Consider the following 27,913-nt stretch of genomic DNA (forward strand, 5'->3'; position numbering starts at 1 on the left):
GAAAAAAAAAAAAAGAAATGACAGGAATGCTAAGCAGTTCTGCTGTCAGACAACAGAGGGCGCTTTTGATACTGTAGCCCAGGCTGCCAGTTCACTTCCTCTACAGCACAGGAGACGTGTTGAAAAATGACAGAACAAAAGAGAGCAAGGCAGCAAACCAGAAAAGAGAATACAGCACGAGAAAGAGGGAGGAAAAATTAGAACAGACAAAACTATTTGCTACACACACTGTGTTTTTCACAGTGCATGTTTTTGAATGCAGATAGAAAGTTACAATAAAAGACGGCAGGTAGAAAGGATGATGTCTCCTTAGTGACAGAATAGCTGGATTGAACCAACTGAACCAATGAGAAATGAGGAAGGTGGGCAGAAAGCCTGCATATGATTCGCCAGCTGGAGGCCCTGAAGCCCTGACTGTTCAGTTATCAATAATTCACTGTGGGCTCCTAGCACTTGGATTGCACTTGCGTGGCCCGAGGTCAAACCCTCGTTAGGAAGCGGTGGAGAGGAGAGATCAGATAACACTTCAGCCACACAGAGACATCAGACTTGACAACACTAACTAGAGCACTACAGTCCTTCTCACTAATGCTTTGAAACACTCTTTCGCACAAATCATTGCTACCCACACCTTGATGACAAATCATCCTAAATTTTCATTGGACTTTTCGGTTTCTTAGTAATGTGATAAGATGAGTTTTTTTGGTCTTGGCTAACTTCAAGAGAGTGACAAAAAGAATGAGGTTAGGAAATGACTGCTAAGTTTATACAGTGGTGCTTGAAAGTTTGTGAACCCTTTAGAATTTTCTATATTTCTGCACAGTGGCGGAACAACTGCACACAAGGCCCCGGGGCAAAACACCAATCAGGCCCCCCCCACATGGTGAAACTGCAAACAAACAAATTAGAAGGCTTGTGGCATATAGGCCTATATCTAACAAAAAGCAGTTTTTAAGAACGTAGCCTTTGGACCTAGTCATGGCGAAATTGCAAACAAACAGAAGGCCTGCGGCATATAATCAGGCTATATTAGAACAGAACTTGCTCAAAGTTTTTTTATTATTATTATTATTATTATTATTTTTAATAGGCCTACATAGCCTGTATTTTCCATTCATTTTTTATGTTCCAAATAGACACTAAACAACAGCAACAAAAAAAATCCAGCAATCATGAATGATGCACCCTCATTGTGTAGGCACGTTTTCAAAGCCGACACGGAAACCTGCGTTCGTCATTAAAAAGGCATTCGACGCGCCTTGCGCTCTGCAAAGTTGTCGACTATTTGAGGGATGTTAAGCGCTCTTGCTCGCTCATTCTCAATTGATAAAATGGCCAATCCACAGAGTCTCTCTTGACCCATTGCGCTCCTGAGATAATTTTTTATCAATTATAATTTGGAGAAAGAGCGCTCTGCTGTCGCAACTGAGACGGGGAGAGTGAGAAAAAGCAATAAGGCCGTGCACACCTCACGTAGTAGAAGTTACTGCTGGATGATCTACTACCAGCAACCTGGCCAGGCTAAGCACAGATGTGTGTCTCGCTATCTGCTCCTTGAAACAAGCCTTAAATGACACTAGTTGACCAGGAAAGCTGGAGTCCCGACTATAGTGATCACACAGTTGACGGGCCACTTCGTATAGCTCCTTGTCCTTGGCATGCTGGAGCGTATTTGGATGAATAGCCTCAAACAAATGAGCAGTCTGATTTAAACTGACAAACCTTTGTGACAACTGCTGAATGATTACATCAAGGCATGCATAGAACACATTCATGCGAAAATAATGTTCGGCATCGGAAAGCCAACTGTCTTCGCTAAGGTGATCAAAGTGGCGCTTCACTTTTTTCAACCTGGTGGCTACAAATTGCGTTTGACTGTCCCATTTCACAGCCAATGCCAGAGTGGAAGCCTTTGCCTCATCAAACTGCTCCCTGTACTCCTGTAGAGTTCGTACAGCATTCTGCAATAATGCAGATGCTTTGAGGAGATCAATGGTCTTCTCCTGCAGTAACTTTGAGATGGCATTAGTGCACTCCAAAATCTTTGTCTGAAGGCTGATTTAAAAATATGAACTGAAATTTAGTAATGGCCTTTTTAAGTGCATCTGCCTCATCTCGTTCATTCGTTTTCTCGCTTGTGAGAACTTGTCGAGAGCTTTAATGACGTCTCCATGTCTGTACTTTAACACAACAAGCACATTGTAGCAGGAGGACCAGTGGGTTGGGCAAAGGCGTTTCAAGGTTATGTCCCTGCTCTCTGGGCTCAATAAGTCGCCAAGTAATGCCCATCTCTTAACACTGTTGGCAAAAAAGTTGTACAGTTGTTCAACCACATCATAAAACTGTCTAATCTCTGGGATAGTTTTGACAGAATCATTCAGTACCAAATTCAGACAATGAGCTGCACAGTGCACGTACAAAGCAAGGGGCTCCCGCTCCGTTATTCTCGCTTGAACACCAGAATAAATTCCGCTCATGTTCGCTGCGCCGTCATAACCCTGTCCACGGCATCTGGAGAGATCTAAGCCATTCCCTTCAATGCAGCTCATAATTCGGCCCTCCAGTTCAGAAGCGGATGCATTCACAGTTATCTCGAATCCAAGAAAATCCTCAACTATCCTGATATCCGTAGCAACACCCATTTCGTCTCGATCAATTAAAACATACCTGAAGACCTGGCTCAGATGATCGCACTTTGCTACGTCTTGAGTGGTGTCCATAATGATGGAATAAAATGGAGATGCATTTATTTCATGGACTATGTTGCTCTTGACTCTCTGTGATAATATATAAAAGATCTCATCCTGAATAGCATGGCTCAGATATTTAACTGATCCCTCGGGCCGGCTGATCAGTTCTTTCAGGACAGGGTCGTAGCGGGCCAACAGTTCAATGATTGGACAAAGTTTCCTGCATTCCCCTGCCCAATGGATTCTCGTGTCCCCTAAATGCCATGTTACATGACGCTAAGGTCAGTGTGACATTCACAATGCACTCTAATACTTGCCTCCAAAAGTTAGCCGCATTACAAACATCCCTCTCCATATCAGCATCTATTGTACCATGGAGTTTCCACTGCTCATAGACTACACATGCACCAAGATGGATCTGGGTAGATTCATGCACTGCAATTTTGGAGGAGATATGTTTCCAATCTCTAACTCCGTTTACCCAGGCATTATTGTAGGAGGGGGCTTGACGATTGGCAAAAAGCCAGCAAGGCTCGCAATATGCACAGTCAAGCTTGGGTGAGTAGCATAACCAGCTTCATGGAAGTTTAATACCAGCTTTAACAGATGTGTAGTAATGGGTTGAAAAACTGCGATTGCCAGTGACGGGAAAGGGACCATTTGGCTTACATGGGCCAGTTTGAAGGATATGCCTCTTCACATTAGCATCTGCAATGTTTTCAGGGAAATTACCACGGTCTGTTGGAAAATTAGCTGGGTTTGATGATTCCATGCTGGGAATCATGCTGCTCACTTCAGCTAACTCAGCTAATTCTCCACGTTCCCTACCCTCCTGATTCTGGTTGCTCATCTCAGCTAACCCCCTCTCCACATTCCCCACCCTCCTCTATATGACTTTGGCCGGAGCTACTGCTAAGCACCACCACGCTACTGCTGCTAGTGCTAACACAGGGCAATGCATGTTCACTACTAGCCAATTCAGGGACAGGAGAAGGCAAAGTAAAAAATGAACCCAACTTTGGAAGTTTAGAGTTTGCCTCCCCTTTATTTTTCTTTTCCTTCCTCTTTTGTGCCCCACTTTTACTTTTCAACATGCTGAATTCGTTTCTAGTAGACAACCAACAACTGCAACCAGGCATGCACCTTCCTAGTCTTGTTGTATGTCGTCAGACGGATGAGGATGTTAGGCAGCCTTTAGATCCTACCCATCAGGCATTGCAGGTTTTTTTTTTTTTGCAAATTCCTCAAACGAAAAACAAGTAAATACAAAAGTAACAGCTTAGTTTAGCTTGAAAACATTACAATTTATTATATTTTAAAGTTTGTTTAGGGATTTCACAGTGTTTTTTATTTATTATTTTTTTTTAACCATGATAAGAATGTGTAGCAAAAATGATATATATATAGGTCAACTAGTCTGTAATCATGTGAAAACTTGTAGGTTTCAAGGAATTTCCAATGAAATCACGTAAGGCACATTTATTGGGAGGGCCTGAATGTCAAAGGGTGGGGCCCTGTACGGCTAGGGTGAGGGCCCAAGGCCCAGGGGCAATGGCCCCGTCCACCCCATTTAGCTCCGCCCCGTTTCTGCATAAATATGACCTAAAACATCATCAGATTTTCACACAAGTCCTAAAAGTAGATAAAAAGAATCCAGTTAAACAAATGAGACAAAAATATTGTACTTGGTCATTTATTTATTGAGGAAAATTATCCAATATTACATCAAGTCAAGTTTATTTGTATAGCGCTTTTAACAAAACAATGTCGCAAAGCAGCTTTACAGAATTTGAACGACTTAAAATATGAACTAATTTTATCCCCAATCTATCCCCAACGAGCACGCTTGTGGCGACGGTGGCAAGGAAAAACTCCCTCAGATGACACGAGGAAGAAACCTCGAGAGGAACCAGACTCAAAAGGGAACCCATCCCATTACATATCTGTGAGTGGCAAAAGTATGTGAACCTCAAGGATTAGCAGTTAACCTGAAGGTGAAATTAGAGTAGGCCTGTCACGATAAATTTTGTTGGACGATATATTGTCTCAGAAATTATTGTGATAAACGATATTATTGTTGATGTCTTTTCAAGACAATTATATGCCACTAGTAAAATAATAATGATCATGCAAATGCACCCTTTCAAAGAACAGTAAACTTTAATTAAGTCAACGTATTCAATTCAACAGTGGAATGTAAAAAATATATAAATATAAAGAAATAACCTAAAGAAATAAAACAATCAAGGGGGTGTCATGGCTCAGGTGGCTGGGGCGCCATGCCGTGGGTCCGGGGACCCGGGTTCGATTCCGACCCGGGGTCATTTCCCGGTCCCTCCCCGTCTCTCTCTCCCACTCATTTCCTGTCTCTCTACACTGTCCTATCTATAAAAAAAAAAAACAATCAAATGGCTCTTAAAAACTGCACTTAAGTAAATATTAACTTGGCACAGGGTAATAAGACATTCTTTTCTTCACAAGCAACATTCTGCCAGTCCAGTTTCTCAAAGATTAGTACCCAGATAAACAAAAAGTGCAAAGTAACAACGTATTGCCAGCTGTCATTTGGATAAAAGTAACAATTAGAATGAGGTAACATGTAAGCAAGGGTGTAGGTTTGGTATTAACTTTGGTGGGGACATAAACATAAATGTTTATGACATAAATGTTCGGGAATCAGACACAGTCTCAGCATTTAAGTCTAGGCTGAAAACATATCTGTTTAGTCAAGCCTTTTGTTAATGGTGTTTATGAGGTAAAGGAGTAGATCTGGAGGGTCCTCAGACATAGAGTGTTTTGGTAAACTGGGATGTATGGATGCTGTCAGTCCCCACTCGCTTGCTCACTCGAGTTTGTTGACGGTGTAGTGGCTGGCTGCTTTATGTCCCGGGGCTCCCTCATGCCTGTGTTACCTTCTGGCTCTCTCCTTTTAGTTATGCTGTCATAGTTAGTTGCCGGAGTCCCTGCTTGTACTCGGTGCAATATGTATACTGTTCCTACTTATTCAGGTGACACTGGGCATACCTAACCACCTGTGTTTTCTTTCCCTCCCCCCCACCCCAAATCTGTCCCTCTGAGTTACATGGAGTCAACAGGAAATCTTTTGGTGGAGAGGGTGGAGACCTCGACTGGCTATCGTAGCCTGCAGGGAATCGGCCGTCAGACTTCTGTCGCATGTCCCAGACCCGGTGAAATGTAACTGAATTGTCTTGGCCAGCCCTAAGGGTCCCATCTGCATCTCATCATTGCTGAGGAGTGTGCTCCCATCACCCAATCAAGCATCCAGCCAGAGCAGGTCATGATATATTTTACCATATTAACATGCCATTGTTGTGTGTTATGCCTGATGTAAAGACTCTCATCTCTGCGAGCCTACCACACAGATTTAATACTTGTCATTTTTAGGGCATACCTAACAACGTGTTTTCTTTCTCTCTCTCCCCCCCCCAATCTGTCCCTCTGAGTTACATGTTGATCCTGGGATTGAGATGCTGGCCTCTTCTGCCCCTCGGACCTGCTTGATCCATCCTGGTGCCCTGTGTCTGGTCGGAGTTTTATCGCACCGCTCCTGTGAAGGACTGCCCCATGAGGACAGTTGAGGGTTATACCTGTTAAAACTGTTAATATTATAGTCAGGCTGTCTGTTGTTGCCCAAATGAGGATGGGTTCCCTTTTGAGTCTGGTTCCTCTCGAGGTTTCTTCCTCATGTCGTCTGAGGGAGTTTTTCCTTGCCACCGTCGCCACAGGCTTGCTCATTGGGGATAGATTAGGGATAAAATTAGCTCATGTTTTAAGTCGTTCAAATTCTGTAAAGCTGCTTTGCGACAATGTTTACTGTTAAAAGTGCTATACAAATAAACTTGATGATGATGATGATGATGATAAACCCAATGCCAACCCACAGTGGCCGCCAACTTCAGGTCAACATTAGAGGGTCACAATATTTTGCTCCGTTGTGTTCCACCAAAAGAGTATCCATCATCTCTCCAAAGTCCAGACTTTTAAAATTTGAAATTCAGAACTGTAGTAATTCATGAATAATAATAATATGCAATTCATTTGATTAACTGCAAATCTTGCATGTGATGATTAACTCATTCTACCAGTTTGCAAATGTGTTTTACAAGCAAATAATGCATTGACTATCGGGAGGGAGTATGTTTCTTTCCCTCATAAATGGAAGTAAAACACATACGGAGCCTTAAACACTGCGTTCCATTAGGCTGGCAGGGGGAGTAGGCTATCTTCTGTGCGATTTTTAACTAGTTTTAGAATGCTAGTTTAAGCTGATATGTGATTGATCTAACAGTAAAACAGGACAAGGGCTCGAGAACTTTTTTGATACATTGAAAGGTTACAATTTCACTTGGCAACAGAATGTATCTGAATTCTGATTGGTGGTTGTTATATTATTGCCCTTTTGTTGTCTTCTTGAGCCCAGAGCGAAGAGGGGAGGGAGTGACAGGGTTCTACAGAGAAAAATTTTTAGCCTACAGCTTTCAAATAAACCCCCTCGAAAACCAATTAGTTCAGCGTATGTATGTACCCGGTATGTGACGTTTTCAAAAGAGAGGTGAGAGTAACCAAAAATTTCACGTAATGCTTATTATGCGAAAATGGTTTGATTAAAAGGTGTCTGGGCCATGAACAAATGTCCACATCACCATCGGGTGATGTGGACAAAATATTATACTTGGTCATTTATTTATTGAGGAAAATGATCCAATATTATATATCTGTGAGTGGCAAAAGTATGTGAACCTTTAGGATTAGCAGTTAATTTGAAGGTGAAATTAGAGTCAGGTGTTTTCAATCAATGGGATGACAATCAGGTGTGAGTGGGCACCCTGTTTTATTTAAAGAACAGGGATCTATCGAAGTTTGATCTTCACAACACGTTTGTGGAAGTTTATCATGGCATGAACAAAGGAGATTTCTGAGGACCTCAGAAAAAGTGTTGTTGATGTTCATCAGGCTGGAAAAAGTTAAAAACCATCTCTAAAGATTTTGGACTCCACCAATCCACAGTCAGACAGATTGTGTACAAATGGAGGAAATTCAAGACCATTGTTACCCTCCCCAGGAGTGGTCGACCAACAAAGATCACTCCAAGAGCAAGGCGTGTAATAGTGGGTGAGGTCACAATGGACTCCAAGGTAACTTCTAAACAACTGAAGGTCTTTCTCACATTGTCTAATGTTAAAATGTTCATGAGTCCACCATCAGGAGAACAACAATGGTGTGCATGGCAGGGTTGCAAAGAGAAAGCCACTGCTCTCCAAAAAGAACAGTGCTGCTCATCTGCAGTTTGCTAAAGATCACATGGACAAGCCAGAAGGCTATTGGAGAAATGTTTTGTGGACGGATGAGACCAAAATATAACTTTTTGGTTTAAATGAGAAGTATTATATTTGGAGAAAGGAAAAGACTGCATTCCAGCATAAGAACCTTATCCCATCCGTGAAACATCGTGGTGGTAGTATCATGGTTTGGGCCTGTTTTGCTGCATCTGGGCCAGGACGGCTTGCCATCATTGATGGAACAATGAATTCTGAATTATACCAGCGAATTCTAAAGAAAAATGTCAGGACATCTGTCCATGAACTGACTCTCAAGAGAAGGTGGGTCATGCAGCAAGACCATTGTCTTCCTGACATTTTCCTTTAGAATTCGCTGGTATAATTCAGAATTCATTGTTCCATCAATTATGCTTAGGACCCTAAGCACACAAGTCGTTCTACCAAAGAATGGTTAAAGAAGAATAAAGTTACTGTTTTGGAATGGCCAAGTTAAAGTCCTGACCTTAATCCAATCGAAATGTTGTGGAAGGACCTGAAGCGAGCAGTTCACGTGAGGAAACCCCCCAGCATCCCAGAGTTGAAGCTGTTCTGTACAGAGGAATGGGCTAAAATTCCTCCAAGCCGGTGTGCAGGACTGATCAACAGTTACCGGAAACATTTAGTTGCAGTTATTGCTGCACAAGGGGGTCACACCAGATACTGAAAGCAAAGGTTCACATACTTTTGCCACTCACAGATATGCATTATTGGATCATTTTCCTCAATAAATCAATGACCAAGTATAAGATTTTTGTCTCATGTGTTTAACTGGGTTCTCTTCATCTACTTTTAGGACTTGTGTGAAATCTGATGTTTTAGGTCATATTTATGCAGAAATATAGACAATTCAGAAGGGTTTACAAACTTTCAAGCACCACTGTAGGTGATATAACGTAAGTCATGACAGAAACTAACTTGTTTTCTGGATGTTCCACAACATTAAATATAACTATAAACTGATTTTAAAAAAAATATTACGCCATTGTTTCATAAATAAAAAAAGTACTTGCTGCTAAATTGCTGTGGAAAGAAGAAACAATTTGGGACATCCTGTTAGAGGAAAATAATCAACTTTAGGGTCACAACGCATGCAGTTGTTGATTATTTTCCTATAACAAGCCAGATCATGTTTTATTCTTGACATACCTCAGCATAATTATACGTCATCACTTTGAGCAAGCTGAGCATGTGACTCAGGAAAGATATATGCTTCTAGACTGAACCCAAATGTCTGAAGCACTGAATTATGAAACTGGCTTAATCAAGAATGGTACAATCTAACTCGCATTTAATTTTGGTCTGAGTTTTGGTTACATTTGTTTTGACTTTGAGTATGTATGTATGATATAGCTGCAGAGTTTTACATTCATTTCGCACATTATGTGCGTTAGGATGCCAGCATAATAAACAATGGGGTGCAATATGTGAACATACAAAACATAAGACAGACAAACACCACCACAAATGTGTCAACATGAACAAGTTTTAAAGGAGATACACAGAACCTTTTTTAAAAAAAATAAATTTCTGAGTGGATACTATCTCCACCCTTGACTCTTGTAAGCTGCATAAATGGAAATTTAAAAAATATATTTTTGAGAATTAAAATCGACTGCAAAATTGGCATTCGAGCTGCCCCACTGAGCCAGCCAGCCCCGAGTGCGTGACGTCACAGCAGGAACCGGTTTTAAGGCTGAGGCCTTTGACAGCTATAGACCAAAGTCATATAAATAAAAATTTATGGTGAAAGTAAGAAATACCGTTACCAACTTGCTCAACTAAGACTGATTTGGCTTCACTGATTGTGGGTTGACTCTCATTAAAACAGGATAGGTGTTATAACTTATGCAACATACATGTACATGCATGCATTTTCACTGAAAACGTAAAAGGCTAATTAAATAAATCAGATGAACTGAGACAATCTGCTTTGCGACAATGTTTACTGTTAAAAGCGCTATACAAATAAACTTGACTTGACAATCTCATTCTGAAGCGAATTAAATAATCTTATACCGGTAACTTAAACACACAATACAAGTTACATGTATTAATCTAAATGCAAGTAAACAACAAGTTTTTGTTGTTTTATATCCAAATGAGAGTCGGAGCTTACCCATCTGTGTTCTCGCTTCTTGAAGGTCGATCTTGTGGCCGATTGTTCTGAAACAATCTGACTTTCAATTGTTCGTTCAGTTTTCCGTTCATTCACTTCTTCCAAGTAAGGGCAAGATGGCAGCGATATCCAGTGAAGAAATCAGACGGCTGCTCCACTCATTCTCCTTTTTCTCTATACTGAGTACTCTGCCATTACTGTTCGGCTCAGGCAATTACTAAAACCCGGGACGGAACGTCACCGGTTTTAGCAACAACTGTGGGGAGGTCACTGCCCGAGCGATATGTCCCGTCCCATTCCGTCCTGGGTTTTACCAACGACTCTCGGCTCACACTCCGGGAGAACTGGTGCAACTGAACTTACTTTCCTTTTAAAAAATAAATAAAATAAATGCTTTCCTTTTCTTGTAGTTTTATTTAATTGTTGGTACTGCACCCTCTTTCAATACAGGCTTATAGCCAATGCTCCTCAACAGATCAGAGGTCTCAGTCTTCAGTAAAATGTGCAGAGCAGAGGAGAGACCACTTCATAGGCGTCCAATGTGCCCATGAACTTCTCATAAAACACATCCAAATCTTTGCAGTTTGAACATTCTTGGGCCATGAATGCAACATAAATCCACCTTCTGCTGGCACATCTATGTGGCATAGCGATAAATTAGCTCAAAATGGAGGATTGGAGTTGCAGTCAGCTCTGTGTTTTAGTATAACGGAAATGGCGATGAGACCGATAGATTTCCTGCTGTGATGTTACAGACGTTAACGTCATTCACTCAGACCACTACCTATATGAATCACTTTCATTGTAAAAATTACTATATTATATTTATTGTTAACACTTAAAACTATTCCTGTGCCATTCTTAAGGTCTCAAGGCATTTATAAACGAAAGTGAGGTCATGGTTCTGCCTATATGCTTTAAAGGTGATGTGTTCTACCCCTTTTCCACAAGTTGACACAGTTCGCTGAGGTTTTACTGAAATGTCTGTGACATGCTTTGGTCAAAATACCACAAATACAAAGCACCACAGCTCGCTTCTCACACTGCCTAAACAGCCCTGTTCAAAAGGGTTGATTTGTGTGCCTGTTCCTTTAAATGATAATGAGCCACTGCTCACCCCAACCATCTCTTCCGCCAGCCAATCAGGAAGCACTTTCCTCATGACTCATCATTTTCAAAGGCAGTTCTCAAGCCATGGGTAGAGATACTCAGATAAGGAGGTAGTATAATTCTAATGAGCTCCCCTTGGGACAGAAAGGGGAGCCAAATCTGAACAGCTTATTGAAGCACATGTTTTGAAATAGGCAGCTCAAAACAAACTGGGTGTCTTATTGCAGAGATTGTAGATTGGTAGGCACTCCAGATACCCAAATATATGCACCCAAGCCAGTGACGAACCATTACTATTAGAGCTGGGACTTCAGGTCAGCCAAAACTTAGCCAGACACACCAAAAAAGCAACAGGGCAAAAGATTTTGCAAGGGATTAGCGGCAGGCTGCCAGGTAGCTCCGTTGTGTGTAGCTGTCTATGTTGATTTTAAAAGTAACTAAGTAAATTACATAGATAAATGAATATTTAAGTATAAGTGAAAAATACTGTGGTGAGCATGCGTGGAAGAAGAGTCCAGAAGCAGAAATCTTAGTTTCTCAGTCATTAGCCTGTGCTACTTGAGCTTGATAGCACTGGTTTGACGGCTTTATTAGCATTCGCTAACAATACTGATGGAACACTGGCTGGAAGGTTACTCCACTGCTGCGCTGATGGCGCTGACTCGCGGTTAAGCTAGTGTTGGCCTTCTGTGAGGTCTAGGGCGATACATTTTTGGTCCCTCCCAAAATAAATCAAAATTTGATTGGTTAATTCATCTGTCACTTCCTACATAAACATACACTGCCATGGCCTTCTGTCCCAGCACTGAAGTACTAACCAATGAGTGAGCCAGCTCCCTTCTCTGCCTAGAGACCCATCCATCCATCCATTATCTGTAGCCGCTTGTCCTGTACAGGGTCACAGGCAAGCTGGAGCCTATCCCAGCTGACTATGGGTGAGAGGCGGGGTACACCCTGGACAAGTCGCCAGATTATCGCAGGACTGAGACATAAAGACAAACAACCATTCACACCTACAGTCAATTTAGAGCCACCAATTAACCTAGCCTGCATGTCTTTGGACTGTAGTGGAAACCGGAGCACCCGGAGGAAACCCACACAGACACGGGGAGAACATGCAAACTCCACACAGAAAGGCCCTCGCTGGCCACTAACCCAGGACCTTCTTGCTGTGAGGCGACAGTGCTAACCACTACACCACCATGCCGCCCCGCCTAGAAACAACAAACAAAAAAAACTCATTGGATAACCCTATTTTAATGTTTTCAGGACAGTAACCCTTTCATTTCTGAAGCAAGTTTGATAGAAAATGAGGCCAAATTAGAATTAGAAGAGAATACTTATAATGAAATTATGAAAGAATGGAAGAAATTAAAGAATGAAAGAAATTAAATCTAACATTTGAAATGCTGATATGTTTGGGCCTTCTCTGAAGGCCTAGAAGGTCCTGATGGTTCCCCTCTGACCCGAGCACTGAGGTGGTGTTTACATTAGACCGTATCAGCGGATCATCAGATTAACGTTTTTAAAACGATTCGCGTGCACACAGCAACGCCAATACACGATTCGCGTGCACACAGCAACGCCAATACACGGATATGCTAATCACATGACTAATTAGACGGCACGTAAGTTGAAATGTGTCAGTGCGGCTCAGCGCTTCCTCCTCAGCGGCTGCGCTCCAAATCACTCTGCCCTGAACAGCGAGTGCCCTCTGGAGGGTGCGCACTCCGGCCCTGTGCAGCTCACAGAGCGCGCGAGTGAAGCACACAAGCAGTGATTCAGGACTGAGCCGCTGTGTGTGTGATCCCAGTGTGTGATCGGGCATGCGCAAGTCACTCACCACTTGCAAGTGGAAGGATGGCAAGCCTAAAGACAATCATAACTACACAATGGGCAGTATTTGCATCTTACCATGAACAACATTAAGAATGACAAAGCAAAGCATTATATTCATACTTTTATACTCTTTAATGAAAAACAAAAAGGTGATACAAGGCGGAAACAATAGCAGGAAGTGAAGTCCGCGCCGTTTTTCAGCAGTCGCGTCACATGACCAACGTGGCATGAACAACGCCAGTGAATCAGGAAGGTGGATGTCACAGTGACGTTGTACAATGACGACGTCAGCTAGAGCTCAGCACTGCGTTTCCTCGTATCTCAATGTTTACACAGCACCGGATCAGATACGAACTGGGTTGAATACGTGGGCCCTGGCGGATTCAAGTTGTTCCGCCTGTGGAGTCGTTTCCCGGCGTTTTAATGTGAACGGACAGTGCATCCGCGACGAAAACGAGACGGATACGGTCTAATGTAAACACCACCTGAGTCTAGAGATGTGGACCACGAATGCTAGGTCACCCTCGAGTTTTAATTTTGATCTTCGATTTTGCAATAAAGACCCAAAGGATCTTAACACAACTGAATGTGACAATAACTCAGCAATATTAAGAGTGGCCAGACCATTAAGAGCTTTAAAAATAAACAAGAGTACATAGCAGCCATCATTAAATATATTCTCTGCTGTTGCAAAAAGATTGGATTAATGGTCTGATATTAGTGAAGGGAATTTTGCCTCTTTTCAGTGACTCAGATCATTTAGCTCAGCTCACCAACAAGAGTCAACTGTTTTGGCTCCCAATTGGCACTCTGGCATTTTTAGCTCAAAAAAAAAAAAAGTTTGCAATATTTTGACTAGTATTTGTTTGTCTTTTTGTAACCATGGCTGAAACTATTTCTATCTTCTAAATCACAAAATAATTGCAAAATCAGCAAGACACTACGAATGTGGAAGAATCCTGGTCTGTACTTCATTATGAAGATTCATTTCCTTCAGTTCTGATAAATGATCGCCTCTCCTAATACATTTGACTACACTGAGTACATTTTCAACAAACAGCAGTGCAGCAGAGCTGAAACTCAAACACATCTCACCATTCATACTAACAAACAGCTCTGATGTTGAAAAGAGGTTTCCATGGAAGCATTTTGATTCAATGATACTGCCAAAGGAACAGCATTGCCTACATCTACAACCCCGATTCCAAAAAAGTTGGGACAAAGTACAAATTGTAAATAAAAACGGAATGCAATGATGTGGAAGTTTCAAAATTCCATATTTTATTCAGAATAGAACATAGATGACATATCAAATGTTTAAACTGAGAAAATGTATCATTTAAAGGAAAAAATTAGGTGATTTTAAATTTCATGACAACAACACATCTCAAAAAAGTTGGGACAAGGCCATGTTTACCACTGTGAGACATCCCCTTTTCTCTTTACAACAGTCTGTAAAAGTCTGGGGACTGAGGAAACAAGTTGCTCAAGTTTAGGGATAGGAATGTTAACCCATTCTTGTCTAATGTAGGATTCTAGTTGCTCAACTGTCTTAGGTCTTTTTTGTCGTATCTTCCGTTTTATGATGCGCCAAATGTTTTCTATGGGTGAAAGATCTGGACTGCAGGCTGGCCAGTTCAGTACCCGGACCCTTCTTCTATGCAGCCATGATGCTGTAATTGATAAAGTATGTGGTTTGGCATTGTCATGTTGGAAAATGCAAGGTCTTCCCTGAAAGAGACGTCATCTGGATGGGAGCATATGTTGCTCTAGAACCTGGATATACCTTTCAGCATTGATGGTGTCTTTCCAGATGTGTAAGCTGCCCATGTCACATGCACTAATGCAACCCTATACCATCAGAGATGCAGGCTTCTGAACTGAGCACTGATAACAACTTGGGTCGTCCTTCTCCTCTTTAGTTCGAATGACATGGCGTTCCTGATTTCCATAAAGAACTTCAAATTTTGATTCGTCTGACCACAGAACAGTTTTCCACTTTGCCACAGTCCATTTTAAATGAGCCTTGGCCCAGAGAAGACGTCTGCGCTTCTGGATCATGTTTAGATACGGCTTCTTCTTTGAACTATAGAGTTTTAGCTGGCAACGGCGGAGGGCACGGTGAATTGTGTTCACAGATAATGTTCTCTGGAAATATTCCTGAGCCCATTTTGTGATTTCCAATACAGAAGCATGCCTGTATGTGATGCAGTGCCGTCTAAGGGCCCGAAGATCACGGGCACCCAGTATGGTTTTCCAGCCTTGACCCTTACGCACAGAGATTCTTCCAGATTCTCTGAATCTTCTGATGATATTATGCACTGTAGATGATGATATGTTCAAACTCTTTGCAATTTTACACTGTCAAACGCCTTTCTGATATTGCTCCACTATTTGTCAGCGCAGAATTAGGGGGATTGGTGATCCTCTTCCCATCTTTACTTCTGAGAGCCGCTGCCACTCCAAGATGCTCTTTTTATACCCAGTCATGTTAATGACCTATTGCCAATTGACCTAATGAGTTGCAATTTGGTCTTCCAGCTATTCCTTTTTTGTACCTTTAACTTTTCCAGCCTCTTGTTGCCCCTGTCCCAACTTTTTTGAGATGTGTTGCTGTCATGAAATTTCAAATGAGCCAATATTTGGCATGAAATTTCAAAATGTCTCACTTTCGACATTTGATATGTTGTCTATGTTCTATTGTGAATACAATATCAGTTTTTGAGATTTGTAAATGATTGCATTCCGTTTTTATTTACAATTTGTACTTTGTCCCAACTTTTTTGGAATCGGGGTTGTACAAAATAAATAAAAATAAAAACCATACCAAAACAAACAAACAAAAAAACCTGAGATGGAAAAAAAAAAAAATCAGGCTCATATGGGAGTTGGCGCTGAAGGTTCACCTAAAAGAGCTGGCTCATCTGTGTTGGCGCTGATGATGTAGATTCTGCCGTTTTCACAACACATTTATCGTAGCCTTGTTAACGCCCTCAAGGTTCATTGTTTAACTTGTGCAAAATCAGAGGAAGTGGTCAAAAAGGTATTTTGGTACTGGTTATGTCTCAGCTCTGACTGTCCTCTAGTCAGAGATACACAGCCAAGTATGTGAACAATGGCACTTGTGCAACTGCTGTGTCTGCCATGAACCTCTCACTGCAGAACCAAAAGTCCAGGGGGCAGAGTTGGACCTGATCCAGATTCTCCTACTTGCTTGGAGTCGAGTCTGGGTTGTGGAGACAACTCCGGGTGTTTCAAGCTAGGCAAGTTTGTTCTTATATACTGTCAAGCATCCCGTGGGTTAGGGTTATAGGAGTTGGATGAGGTCCAGGTGCACCCAATGGTCTTTTGGTTCTGCATCGAGAACTATCTTGTTTTTGCCCTCATATGCATGATCATGTGTCAAGTATAGCCCCAGACTTAGTGTTTGGAAGGAATCAGCTCTTAGCCAAATATGTTACTTATCTCAATGTAACGCAGGGGTAGTGACTTAATCTATTCCCAACCTCAATTCCAAAAAAATTGGGACAGCATGTGAATGGTAATAAAAATAAAAGTACCCGTATTAAACACAGTACAAAATACGATATTTAATGTTTTACCTTAAGAAATGAATTTTCTGTAAGTATACACTCATTTTGATGCCTGCAACATATTCCAACAAAGTTGCAACAGGAACATGTTTACCACTCTGCTGCATCATCTTACCTTTTAACAACACTTAATAATCATTTGGGGATGGAAAAACACCAACTGATCCAGTTTAGAAAGCTGCTTTTTTTTCCATTCTTCCAGGATCAATTTTTTCAGTACCAGAGCTCTTAGATTACCCAGCCATGCTGTTGTAACATGTGCAGACAGTAGATTGGTGTTGTTATGTTTAAGCATACGCCCATGAAAAAGGCATCACTGAGAAGACAGTATACATTATATGGCGAAAAGTTTGTGGACACCTGACCATAACACTTATTTGTGTTATTTGAACATCCCATTGTACATTTTGTTACCCTTTGCTCATATAATAACCTCTACTCTTTGGAAAAGGCTTTAGAGCATGGGGATTTGTCCAAAAGAGCATTAGAGAGGTCAGACACTGATGTTGAGCAAAGAGGCCTGGAGTGCAGTCTGCATTACAATTCATCCCAAAGGTTGAGTGGGGCTGAGGTCAGGGTTTTGGGCAGGACACTCGAGTTCTTCCACTCCAACCTTAGCAAACCATGTCTACATGGATCTCACTTTATACACAGGTGCATTGTCATGTTGGAACAAGTTTGGGTCTCTCAGTTCCAGTGAAGAGAAACTGTAATATTCCAGCATTAATAAAGTCATCTTATAAAATTTTGTGCCTCCAACTTTGGGGAAACAGTTTGGGAAGGTTCACATATGTGTGATGGACAGGTGTTCATAAATTTTTGGCCACACAGTGGCCAAAAATTTATGAACACCTGGATACAGTGATGAACTGTGTTTATTGACAATGGTTTGTCAAAGTATTCCCAAGACCATGTGGCGATATCCAACACAGGAGCATGCTTTTAAATGCAGTTCCATCTGAGGGATCAAAGGTCATAGGCATTCAGTAGTGGCTTTTGAACTTGTGCTTTATATGTAGTGATTTCTCCTGATTCTTTTAATGATGTTATTTACTGTAGAGGCTGAAATATCTTGCATTTGCCAAAAATTTATGAACACCTGGATACAGTGATGAACTGTGTTTATTGACAATGGTTTGTCAAAGTATTCCCAAGACCATGTGGCGATATCCAACACAGGAGCATGCTTTTAAATGCAGTTCCATCTGAGGGATCAAAGGTCATAGGCATTCAGTAGTGGCTTTTGAACTTGTGCTTTATATGTAGTGATTTCTCCTGATTCTTTTAATGATGTTATTTACTGTAGAGGCTGAAATATCTTGCATTTGCCCTTTGGGAAAATTTTCAAACATTGTTTTGAAACCCTTGTCCCAACGTTTTGGCATGGGATTCAGGCATAAATTTCAGAATTAGCAATATACAGTACTGTCTAGTGTGCATACTGTACGTGTTTCATGTTTAGAACAACGCTCCAGACACATCTGGCACTAATCCCTTACATTTTTATGCTGAGTCTTTAAAATCTGCATTACCCACTATGCGAAGCCAGGATTGCACATGCACACAGCGATGTTTCAGTATGAATTTCGGCTAACAATCATTCACTAGAAAAAAGCAGTTCAGATAGGAAATATATTTCCCCTTGCATCAGTATTTTGTAGCTCAGGGAATCCACAATTAGACCAAGAATGTCTTCATGTACTGTTCAGCCTGAATGTTTCATAAAGATAAGGAGCCAGAACATTAGAATGAAAAATTCACTCCAAATATGTGATACTGGCCCAAGATCATTAAAAAAACGGATTGAAAGTTTAGACTGATGTAAGCATTTCTTATATTCTTTATATGGACTAGCAGATTCATATGCTATTAATATAAGTACTAGAATATGTTACTAGAATTTTAAGCATATTGCCAAAATACTGTATCCATGATCCAAAAGACCATAAGAAAAATAAAATCAAATATTCTTAATAAAACCAAATCCCATGTGCATTGCACAAAGTTTCAGTGTCCTTTAAACTAAATACAATAAAACATACTTAATTTTTTCTTCAACCCACATCTAGTCAATCAGCCCAGACAAATTTGGTGTTTGTAGCTTGCGTTTCATAGCTTTGCTCTAGAAATATCAGGCTTAATTAAAAAATAATTAAGAAATAATAAATTTTTGGGCTAAGCTCGTCCTCTAAATAACTGACATGTAAGCATTTCCAAGAAAACATTCCTTTCTTTTTTGACATGGACACATCACAAGCTCTGAACAAGTAGCTCAAGTATTTGGATAAAAGGCCCAATCTGAAGAGGTCAGTGTAAAGATATGTTGCCGGAATTCCCCCCCCAAAAAAAGGAATATGCACAGGTTTATGGGTTTGCATATCTAAATAAGGACCTATTCTTTTGCTGTCAGTGTATGCTGGCAAATACTTTGCTGACCCCCACAATAGTATGAAAAGGCACTTGTCATTTTTGAAGAGCAGAAGAACGGAGCCAAAAATGATACAAGGTGGTCTGTGCTGAGTAAGTGGGCAGTATATTATTTTGCTGAGCTAAGTGGGCTGAGAGGCAGACAGCTTGGTGGCACAGCTGTGTATACAGGCTTGTTAAAGCTGACGGGTAAAAGTGAGAAGCTTGTTCTCGTGGTTATGATGGGTCTCTGTAGACACAAGGTGCTGGGAAGTGACCCTGAGAGTGTAAAGTAGAACATAGTGCATAATAGACATGCTTCTCAAACACAAACACACACACACACACCCAGGCATGCGCACTGAACCACAACTTTATTAAGTACCAAGGTCCAGCCTAACCTCAGTTGTCAGATAGAATAAAATGTAGACTCAGAGGAAGTGAGGATTAGACAGAACTTCTGTGCCCGTCAGTCCCAGCGAAGTTAGGTGTGGCTTCTGTGCCCATCAGTCCCAGCGAAGGAGGTGTGGCTTCAGTGCCCATCAGTCCCAGTGAAGGAGGTGTGGCTTCTGTGCCCATCAGTCCCGACAAAGGAGGTGTGGCTTCAGTGCCCGCCAGTCCTAATGAAGGTGGTGTGGCTTCTGTGCCCATCAATCCCAGTGAAGGAGACATGACTTCTCTGACTGTCAGTCCCAGTGAATCTCAAATTTTTAGAAAAGCAAATCAAAGCATGATGAGGGACACACTGCTAACTTTCTACAGATATGTCTTGACCTGTCTTGATAATGGACTGTCTTGAGAAACATAAAGAAGAAGAAAGAAACCTGTTCTTTCAGAACATTTTCAAGACAAAGTGGGCAAAAAAGTGGGCAAAGTGAGCATGACTCATTATGGTGAGGTGCATGAGGACACGGCTGGAAAGTGGACAGATGCAGATTATATAGCTCACTGAGAGAACATGAATGTTTTGTGACTGCATTTCTGTTCGTGACGTCAACTTGGCAAAAGAGAAGTCAACCAAATTGCACCAGCTTTATGAAGTACAGCCGAGCGTGAGAATAATGAGAGAACAGTACAGTTTGAGATGCACACTGAAGTATCAGTTATTCAATGTTTTCTAAAAGCACAAAAGGTTATGACTGGCTTGATCAGGCAACCAGTCAAAACAATGGGGATAAGAGAAGTGTACTAAATTTGGGTCTTGATACAGATTTCAAAGAAAGTCACTGTTGAATGAGAAACTGCTTCTTAAATACAGGAGATTACAAAGTATTTTCATCAAATTTCAAATTAGTGTTATCAGCCATTGATTGCTTTAATTCAGTCATTGATCTGTTTATTTAATTCAGTTATTTAAAATCAGTCAATGATCTGTTTAATTTATTATTTTATAGGCTAAAGAAACAATGAATGAGAGAAAGTAGAGAGCTGAGTGTTTTTGTTAGCATAGAGTGAGAGCCTATAGAGGTTCTCGACCCACGTGACCGTTGCCATGTCAACAAGTAGACGGCGCCATTTTGACGGTCACAAATATGGCGACTACCGGTAGCGATACACTGTTGATCATGACGAAGTCTCATTGTCGAGTATTTTATCCGGCCTAGATGATGCGAGTAAGAAGTGATATCACCAGAAAATCAATGATGCTGGTGTATGTGATCCATACACGTTACCAGGCTATCTTTTTCTGGCTTTGCAGCACTGCAGCGCGGGTGATCTTCCTGACCTGCAGTCAGACGTGTGGGAAATACCAGGGAAAAAACATAAAAGAAAAAGGAGCGAGATGCAGAAAACATTTGGATGACTGTTAAAACCTTTCAGTCTCAAGTTTTTCCTTTACTAGTTTACTGAGCTAGCGCGCTCGGGCAGGCTGGGAGCGAGCGTGCTCGCTCCCAGCCTGCCCGAGCTAGCGCGCTCGCTCCCAGCCTGCCCGAGCTAGCGCGCTAGCTCAGTAAACTAGTAAATACAGTAAAGGAAAAACTTGAGACTGAAAGGTTTTAACAGTCATCCAAATGACTGAACGTAAACATTGCTACAGTAACATACCAGCTACTATGTTGTTGACATTAGCTAGCTTGACCTTCAAAATGGCGGACACCGGGGCGTCACGTGACCTGTGACGTCACGTCGAAATCCTCTATAGCCAACTAATGGTCTTAAAATAGCAGGTCAAGTGTTTTATTTATTTATTTTTTTAAATCAAGGACTTGTTGGTTATATGCTAGGTAAATGTGATCCTTTGAGGGTCTTTGTCGCCATCACTGCTGAACCTGATCCGGGCTTGAGGCGAACTGTATTTGGTTGACTTGGCCAGAATCACAACAGTAGGGTGGTCAGTTCCTTTCTGTGCACTCGTGCGCACACACCCCCCTATGGACAAATTAGAGTAGCAAGTTAACCTAACTGCATGTCTTTGGACTGTGGAGGAAACTGGAGCACCCGGAGGAAACCCACGCAGACACGGGGGGAACATGCAAACCACAGAAAGGCCCCCACCGGCCACTGGGCTCAAACCCAGAACCTTCTTGCTGCGAGACGACAGTGCTAACCATTACACCACCATGCCATCCTCTCCTTTCAGGCTAATACATGTTTATTTTTATTTGAATGAGAGCTAGCTAACATTGCCTTTCCATTTAGCTAGCTTGCTGGTGTTTTAATGTAGCCAATATCTTGGAAGCACGCTTAACTAATGTTAATATGGGCACAAAGGAGTTAAAAGCATTTTACTGATCACCTGACACCACAAATCATGACTGGGTCTTTTCTGTATGCCTTTAGGAAAGTTCAGTTGTCAGCTGTGCAACATACCTTCTTATTATTTAATGCCCTTCTACAACCCCGATTCCAAAAAAGTTGGGACAAAGTACAAATTGTAAATAAAATAGAATGCAATAATTTACAAATCTCAAAAACTGATATTGTATTCACAATAGAACATAGACAACATATCAAATGTCGAAAGTGAGACATATTGAAATTTCATGCCAAATATTGGCTCATTTGAAATTTCATGACAGCAATACATCTCAAAAAAGTTGGGATGGGGCAATAAGAGGCTGGAAAAGTTAAAGGTACAAAAAAGGAACAGCTGGAGGACCAAGTTGCAACTCATTAGGTCAATTGGCAATAGGTCATTAACATGACTGTTAAAAAGAGCATCTTGGAGTGGCAGCGGCTCTCAGAAGTAAAGATGGGAAGAGGATCACCAATCCCCCTAATTCTGCGCCGACAAATAGTGGAGCAATATCAGAAAGGAGTTCGACAGTGTAAAATGTGTTTTGAACATATCATCTACAGTGCAAGAGTTTGAACATATCATCATCTACAGTGCATAATATCATCAAAAGATTCAGAGAATCTGGAAGAATCTCTGTGCATAAGGGTCAAGGCCGGAAAACCATACTGGTTTGCCCGTGATCTTCGGGCCCTTAGACGGCACTGCATCACATACAGGCATGCTTCTGTATTGGAAATCACAAAATGGGCTCAGGAATATTTCCAGAGAACATTATCTGTGAACACAATTCACCGTGCCATCCGCCGTTGCCAGCTAGAACTCTATAGTTCAAAGAAGAAGCCGTATCTAAACATGATCCAGAAGCGCAGACGTCTTCTCTGGGCCAAGGCTCATTTAAAATGGACTGTGGCAAAGTGGAAAACTGTTCTGTGGTCAGACGAATCAAAATTTGAAGTTCTTTATCGAAATCAGGGATGCCGTGTCATTCAGACTAAAGAGCAGAAGGACGACCGGAGTTGTTATCAGCGCTCAGTTCAGAAGCCTGCATCTCTGATGGTATGGGGTTGCATTAGTGCGTGTGGCATGGGCAGCTTACACATCTGGAAAGACACCATCAATGCTGAAAGGTATATCCAGGTTCTAGAGCAACATATGCTCCCATCCAGATGATGTCTCTTTCAGGGAAGACCTTACATTTTCCAACATGACAATGCCAAACCACATACTGTATCAATTACAGCATCATGGCTGCGTAGAAGAAGGGTCCGGGTACTGAACTGGCCAGCCTGCAGTCCAGATCTTTCACCCATAGAAAACATTTGGCGCATCATAAAATGGAAGATACGACAAAAAAGACCTAAGACAGTTGAGCAACTAGAATCCTACATTAGACAAGAATGGGTTAACATTCCTATCCCTAAACTTGAGCAACTTGTTTCCTCAGTTCCCAGACGTTTACAGTCTGTTGTAAAGAGAAAAGGGGATGTCTCACAGTGGTAAACATGGCCTTGTCCCAACTTTTTTGAGATGTGTTGTTGTCATGAAATTTAAAATCACCTAATTTTTCTCTTTAAATGATACATTTTCTCAGTTTAAACATTTGATATGTCATCTATGTTCTATTCTGAATAAAATATGGAATTTTGAAACTTCCACATCATTGCATTCCGTTTTTATTTACAATTTGTACTTTCTCCCAACTTTTTTGGAATCGGGGTTGTATAGTCAATAGCTTGGGCTTCAAAAATAGAGAAATTGAATTTGGTTAATTCACATAAACAACACATACTGTATTGGCTAAAATGCTGTTTGGATAAATCTCAGCTTTCACCTTGATACAGTTGGCCAGATCCATGTTGTAGTAGCGGTCCTGATGTGCGTTGGCCGCCGCGAGTGTAAGAAGGTATTCGTTTCTGGCCTGGGTGGCTTTGGAGTTGCAATCGCTCCTCTTGGCTTTGAGCTAAAACACAAATGACACTTTAATAACATCAGCTGCATTAACTGTCTTATTAACTGTTATTATGTAACTGTTAGCAGGAACTAACTTGTTTCACAGACATTCCAGAACATTAAATGTAACTATAAACAGATAAAAAGCATGATTTTAAACAAATAAAAAAATATTTAAAAGGAACAACACTTCGAGAAGCGCTGTTAATGGAAAATAATCAATTCTGGGTTAATACCACTAACTCTCCTTAATACCAGGCTACATTACACAACCCTATCATGTTTTATTCCTTATGAAAACACGCAGTTGGTCTTCATGGCAGTACCTGTGATTTATTCATGACATTTATTTATTGTGATATCAGACGGTTGTGATTTCAAATCCCTGCACTGGCCACTGTTGGACCCTGAGCAAGACCTTTAACCCTGACTGCTTGAGGGCCTTATCAGACTTATCAGACTGCTTGACTGCCATATCAGGTCCAAAGTTGCGCTTGAACCTGAGCTTCCTAACAAGCTGGAATATGCAAAGAAAAGAATTTGACTGAACTGTATATGTAAGTGACAAAGGTTCTCGAGAGTGTGTGTGTGTGTGTGTGTGTGTGTGTGTGTGTGTGTGTGCGCGCGCATTAGGTACAGCAGGTACAAGTGCATTAGGTACAGCAGGGTCATTACCTACTAAAAAAAAAATTCTAGTCATACTTCGCAAACACTTAGTATCTTTAATCATATTGCCCAGCCCTATAAGGAATAGGAGTCAAAGAAAGTGATATCCATTTGGATTGAGGTTGTATTGCTCACCTTGATGCTGGCCTTCTGTAAACTAATCCTGGACTGAAACAGGCCCAACTTTGACCTGGGAACACACAGCAGACATTAATCAGTTCAGCATTCAGGCACTGTAAATCAAACCCAGCTCTAGACACCACAGCATAAAGACCATCATCATGTGGGTTTGAAAGCAATCACAGTGGAACCGGTCCCACCATTGAAGAACACTTTGCAAATTTACAGTGGTTAAGAAAACAAGGACTAGATTGTTCTTGAGTTGTGAAAAGCAGGAAAAGGCATTCTCAATCAGCCTACACTCAGACCTGCGTGACAAAGAGAAAGCGGGCATTACAAATTCAACCAAGATTAGCAGCCACACAGTCCCTGAACAGGAAGTAACATGAATTCTATGGCTCTGTGTCAAACCCAGATCAGATGGAAGCAAAATGTATTAAACTGCAGTAAGCAGTCAGTTATAGTGGAGCACCTTCTACTTTTTTCCTGTTATTAAAAACAACAGAAATGCTGTTCACAAGGAACTGAATAATTTGTTTTTGGGGTGAGGCTATTATCAATGTAGTTGAATATACAGTATCTGAACAAAGCAGCTTATTATGACTGACAGAAGCTTGGTGGAGGTCTAATCAGAAAATATTAGAGGGAAAAGGCAAAAGAATAATGGCCCTCACTTTCTATTGCACATCTGAACACAACAGACTAGTCCAATCCCTCCATTTCACTTCGCTTTACTGCCAGGAATAAAATATGGAGTTAGGCTCATGGCCAATTCAATACTGACTTTACTAGCCAGCTATAGATGCTATCCAGCTAAACACCTTTCTTTTACGCTCTCTCCCTCTTGTGTACTTAGAAGTGGCTCCTAAACATGAGGATTGCGCCTTAATAACTGAACTGTCATTAACAAATTTTGGATCCTGCTAATAATCTGCAAAGAAGAAAGAAAAAAACATCCCTGAAGGGTTTCAATCGAGGACATGCTGACTAAATTACTGTATTGCGTTTTCTAGCAAACACACAAGGGCATACTTGATTTCATATCATCTTTGAGTAGGCAGATAACTGAGTAAGAAGACTCAAAGGTCTGAGACTAATTTCTTGCTGGTTTCTAATCATAGATAAACAGGATGGCTCCAGAGTGGCTTTCATTGCTGCACCTTTATGATCAAGCTGTAAACAGGACAATGCTGGAACCATTAGCTTTTGGGCTTCAACCTCACCACATTTAGAAGACCTACTTGGCCTCGATGTCTGCTTTTTCCCGGACAGCCTGGGCCACCTGCTCCAGCTCAAAGTACTTCTTCTTGGACTTTGCCAGATCCTTCACAGAGTCTTGGAGTTCAGCCTGGATTCGACCCAACTGCTCGATGCACTGTCATGCAATGAGCAGTGAATGGGCACCACCGTAGAGGGGCAGAACAAAGGGGTGGTTAGGTTCCACTCATAAGACAGTAAAGAAAAATAAGTAATTATCACACATACTATTGTGTTCAGTATGTACATTTTGTACAAACTGCAAACATGTTCTAACGTTTTTTTCCTACCCTACTATAATTTCGTTACTGATGAGATCTGTATTTTTACAGCTGGATTACAGAAGTGCAACCGGGAGATGAAACATTACTATTCCATGAGCTGCTGGATTCTCAAGGAAATGTTCTTTTTCTCTGACTACTGAGTCAAAATAATTAACTTCATGGTGGTATTTTATTCCTTAAAACATTACTGCTACTTCAAACAAAATACAGTATTGACTGCATGAATTTCTTGGGTATCTCTCTATTGGTTCGCTTTATGCTCCTTGTAGCCAAATTAACTGACAACATGGCAATTAATTTCACAGGTTAAACAGGACAGAATGTGATACAACTACAATGTTATTTTGAATTTGAATGAAATATAATTAATGTTTATATTATTTATAAACTGTTCTAGAGGGACAGGAATCAAATATACCATGCACTGAGAGGCTCCAGTTGAAATTATGGATCCTCTGAGGTGACTGGTATAGCACTATTTTGTGAGGGGTGCAGCCCTGAAGAAAATAATATTATGCCAGTCACTGAAGAGGATCCATAATTACCAGTGCCTCTCAGTGCATGGTATATTTGATTTATATCCCTCATCAAAAAAATTCCAAACAAAAAGTGTTAAGATTGAATCTCATCATAAACTCACTGGAGGCAGCCATGTTTATGTCGGAACAATCTTCGACCTGCGCATGTGCAATGTACCATTCTATCGCTTAATTTTTTTTAAACCCATTCATTCACACATACACACACCATGCTATCGCCTCCCTCACCAGTCATGATCATGATACGTAGATCTACGCACACAGAAATGCTTGCGGAGCCACAGCTGTGACTTGAGTCGGTTACTAAACTGTTATTTTCGGTATCTGAAAACGAGACCAAGCAGTACACAAAAACAATTACTGATTCACAAAATCAGACCGCTGTTAAAACTACTGTGTGGTTGTTTTATTGTGTTCAGTTGAAACTCTCCCTGGTTGAATTGTTAATGTTTTTGTTTCAATTATATTAATTACTTCTATTTTAGTCTGTCTTTGTGTTTAAAAAAAAAAAAGACTTGAGTCGATGACCATATAGCTTGAAATTGTGACGCAAGTTCATGGTATATCCAGGATATACCATGACTGACTCACACCATATCCTTTTTTTTTTTTAAATGCCATGAGATACATTGCTTAATCAGTGGTGGAATTATTTTATGTCACATGAGCCATCCTTGGCCAATCCCTGCACGGGAATTTTTTGATGAGGGATATAATAATCAAATATACCACACACTGAAGGGCTCCAGTTGAAATTATGGATTCTCTGAGGTGACTGGCATAGTACTATTTTGTTCGGGGCTGCACCCCTCACAATTTCATACTATGCCAGTCACCAAAGAGAATCCATAATTACCAGAGCCTCTCAGTGCAGGGTATATTTGATTATAATCCCTCATCAAAAAATTCCAAAGTAAAAGTGTTAAGATTGAATCTCAGCATAAACTCATTGAAGGCAGCCATGTTTGTTGTTTACGTCAGAGCGACCTTTGCCCCGTGCATGTATATGTACCCTGCTATCGCCTGCCTCACTAGGCATGATCAGGATATGTAGACCTACACACAGAGAAATGCTCGCGGAGCCACAGCTGTGACTCGAGTCGGCCGTATAGCTTGAAATTGTGACATCAATTCATGGTATATCCAGGATATATCATGACTGACTCATACCATATCCATTTTTTATTATTATTTTTTTTATGTCACAGGATACATTGCTTAATAAGTGGTGGAGCTATTTTATGTCATGTGAGCCATCCTTGGC

At 41.1% G+C, this 27,913-nt stretch overlaps 1 protein-coding gene across 2 annotated transcripts in view; it reads right to left on the minus strand.

The window, feature by feature from the left end:
- Positions 1-27,913, minus strand: part of LOC132887821 (F-BAR and double SH3 domains protein 2) — a 384,178-nt gene that overhangs the window by 98,761 nt on the left and 257,504 nt on the right. For both annotated transcript variants that reach the window (XM_060923484.1, XM_060923483.1), the window contains exons 6-8: positions 25,811-25,944; positions 24,585-24,639; positions 23,665-23,793 (exon numbers count right to left, since the gene is read on the minus strand). In XM_060923484.1, the coding sequence (XP_060779467.1) occupies positions 23,665-23,793; positions 24,585-24,639; positions 25,811-25,944 (318 nt within the window). The remainder of the gene's footprint in view (positions 1-23,664; positions 23,794-24,584; positions 24,640-25,810; positions 25,945-27,913) is intronic.

This window comes from Neoarius graeffei, chromosome 6 (genome assembly GCF_027579695.1).
Source record: "Neoarius graeffei isolate fNeoGra1 chromosome 6, fNeoGra1.pri, whole genome shotgun sequence".
In the NCBI taxonomy this organism is placed as follows: Eukaryota; Metazoa; Chordata; class Actinopteri; order Siluriformes; family Ariidae; genus Neoarius; species Neoarius graeffei.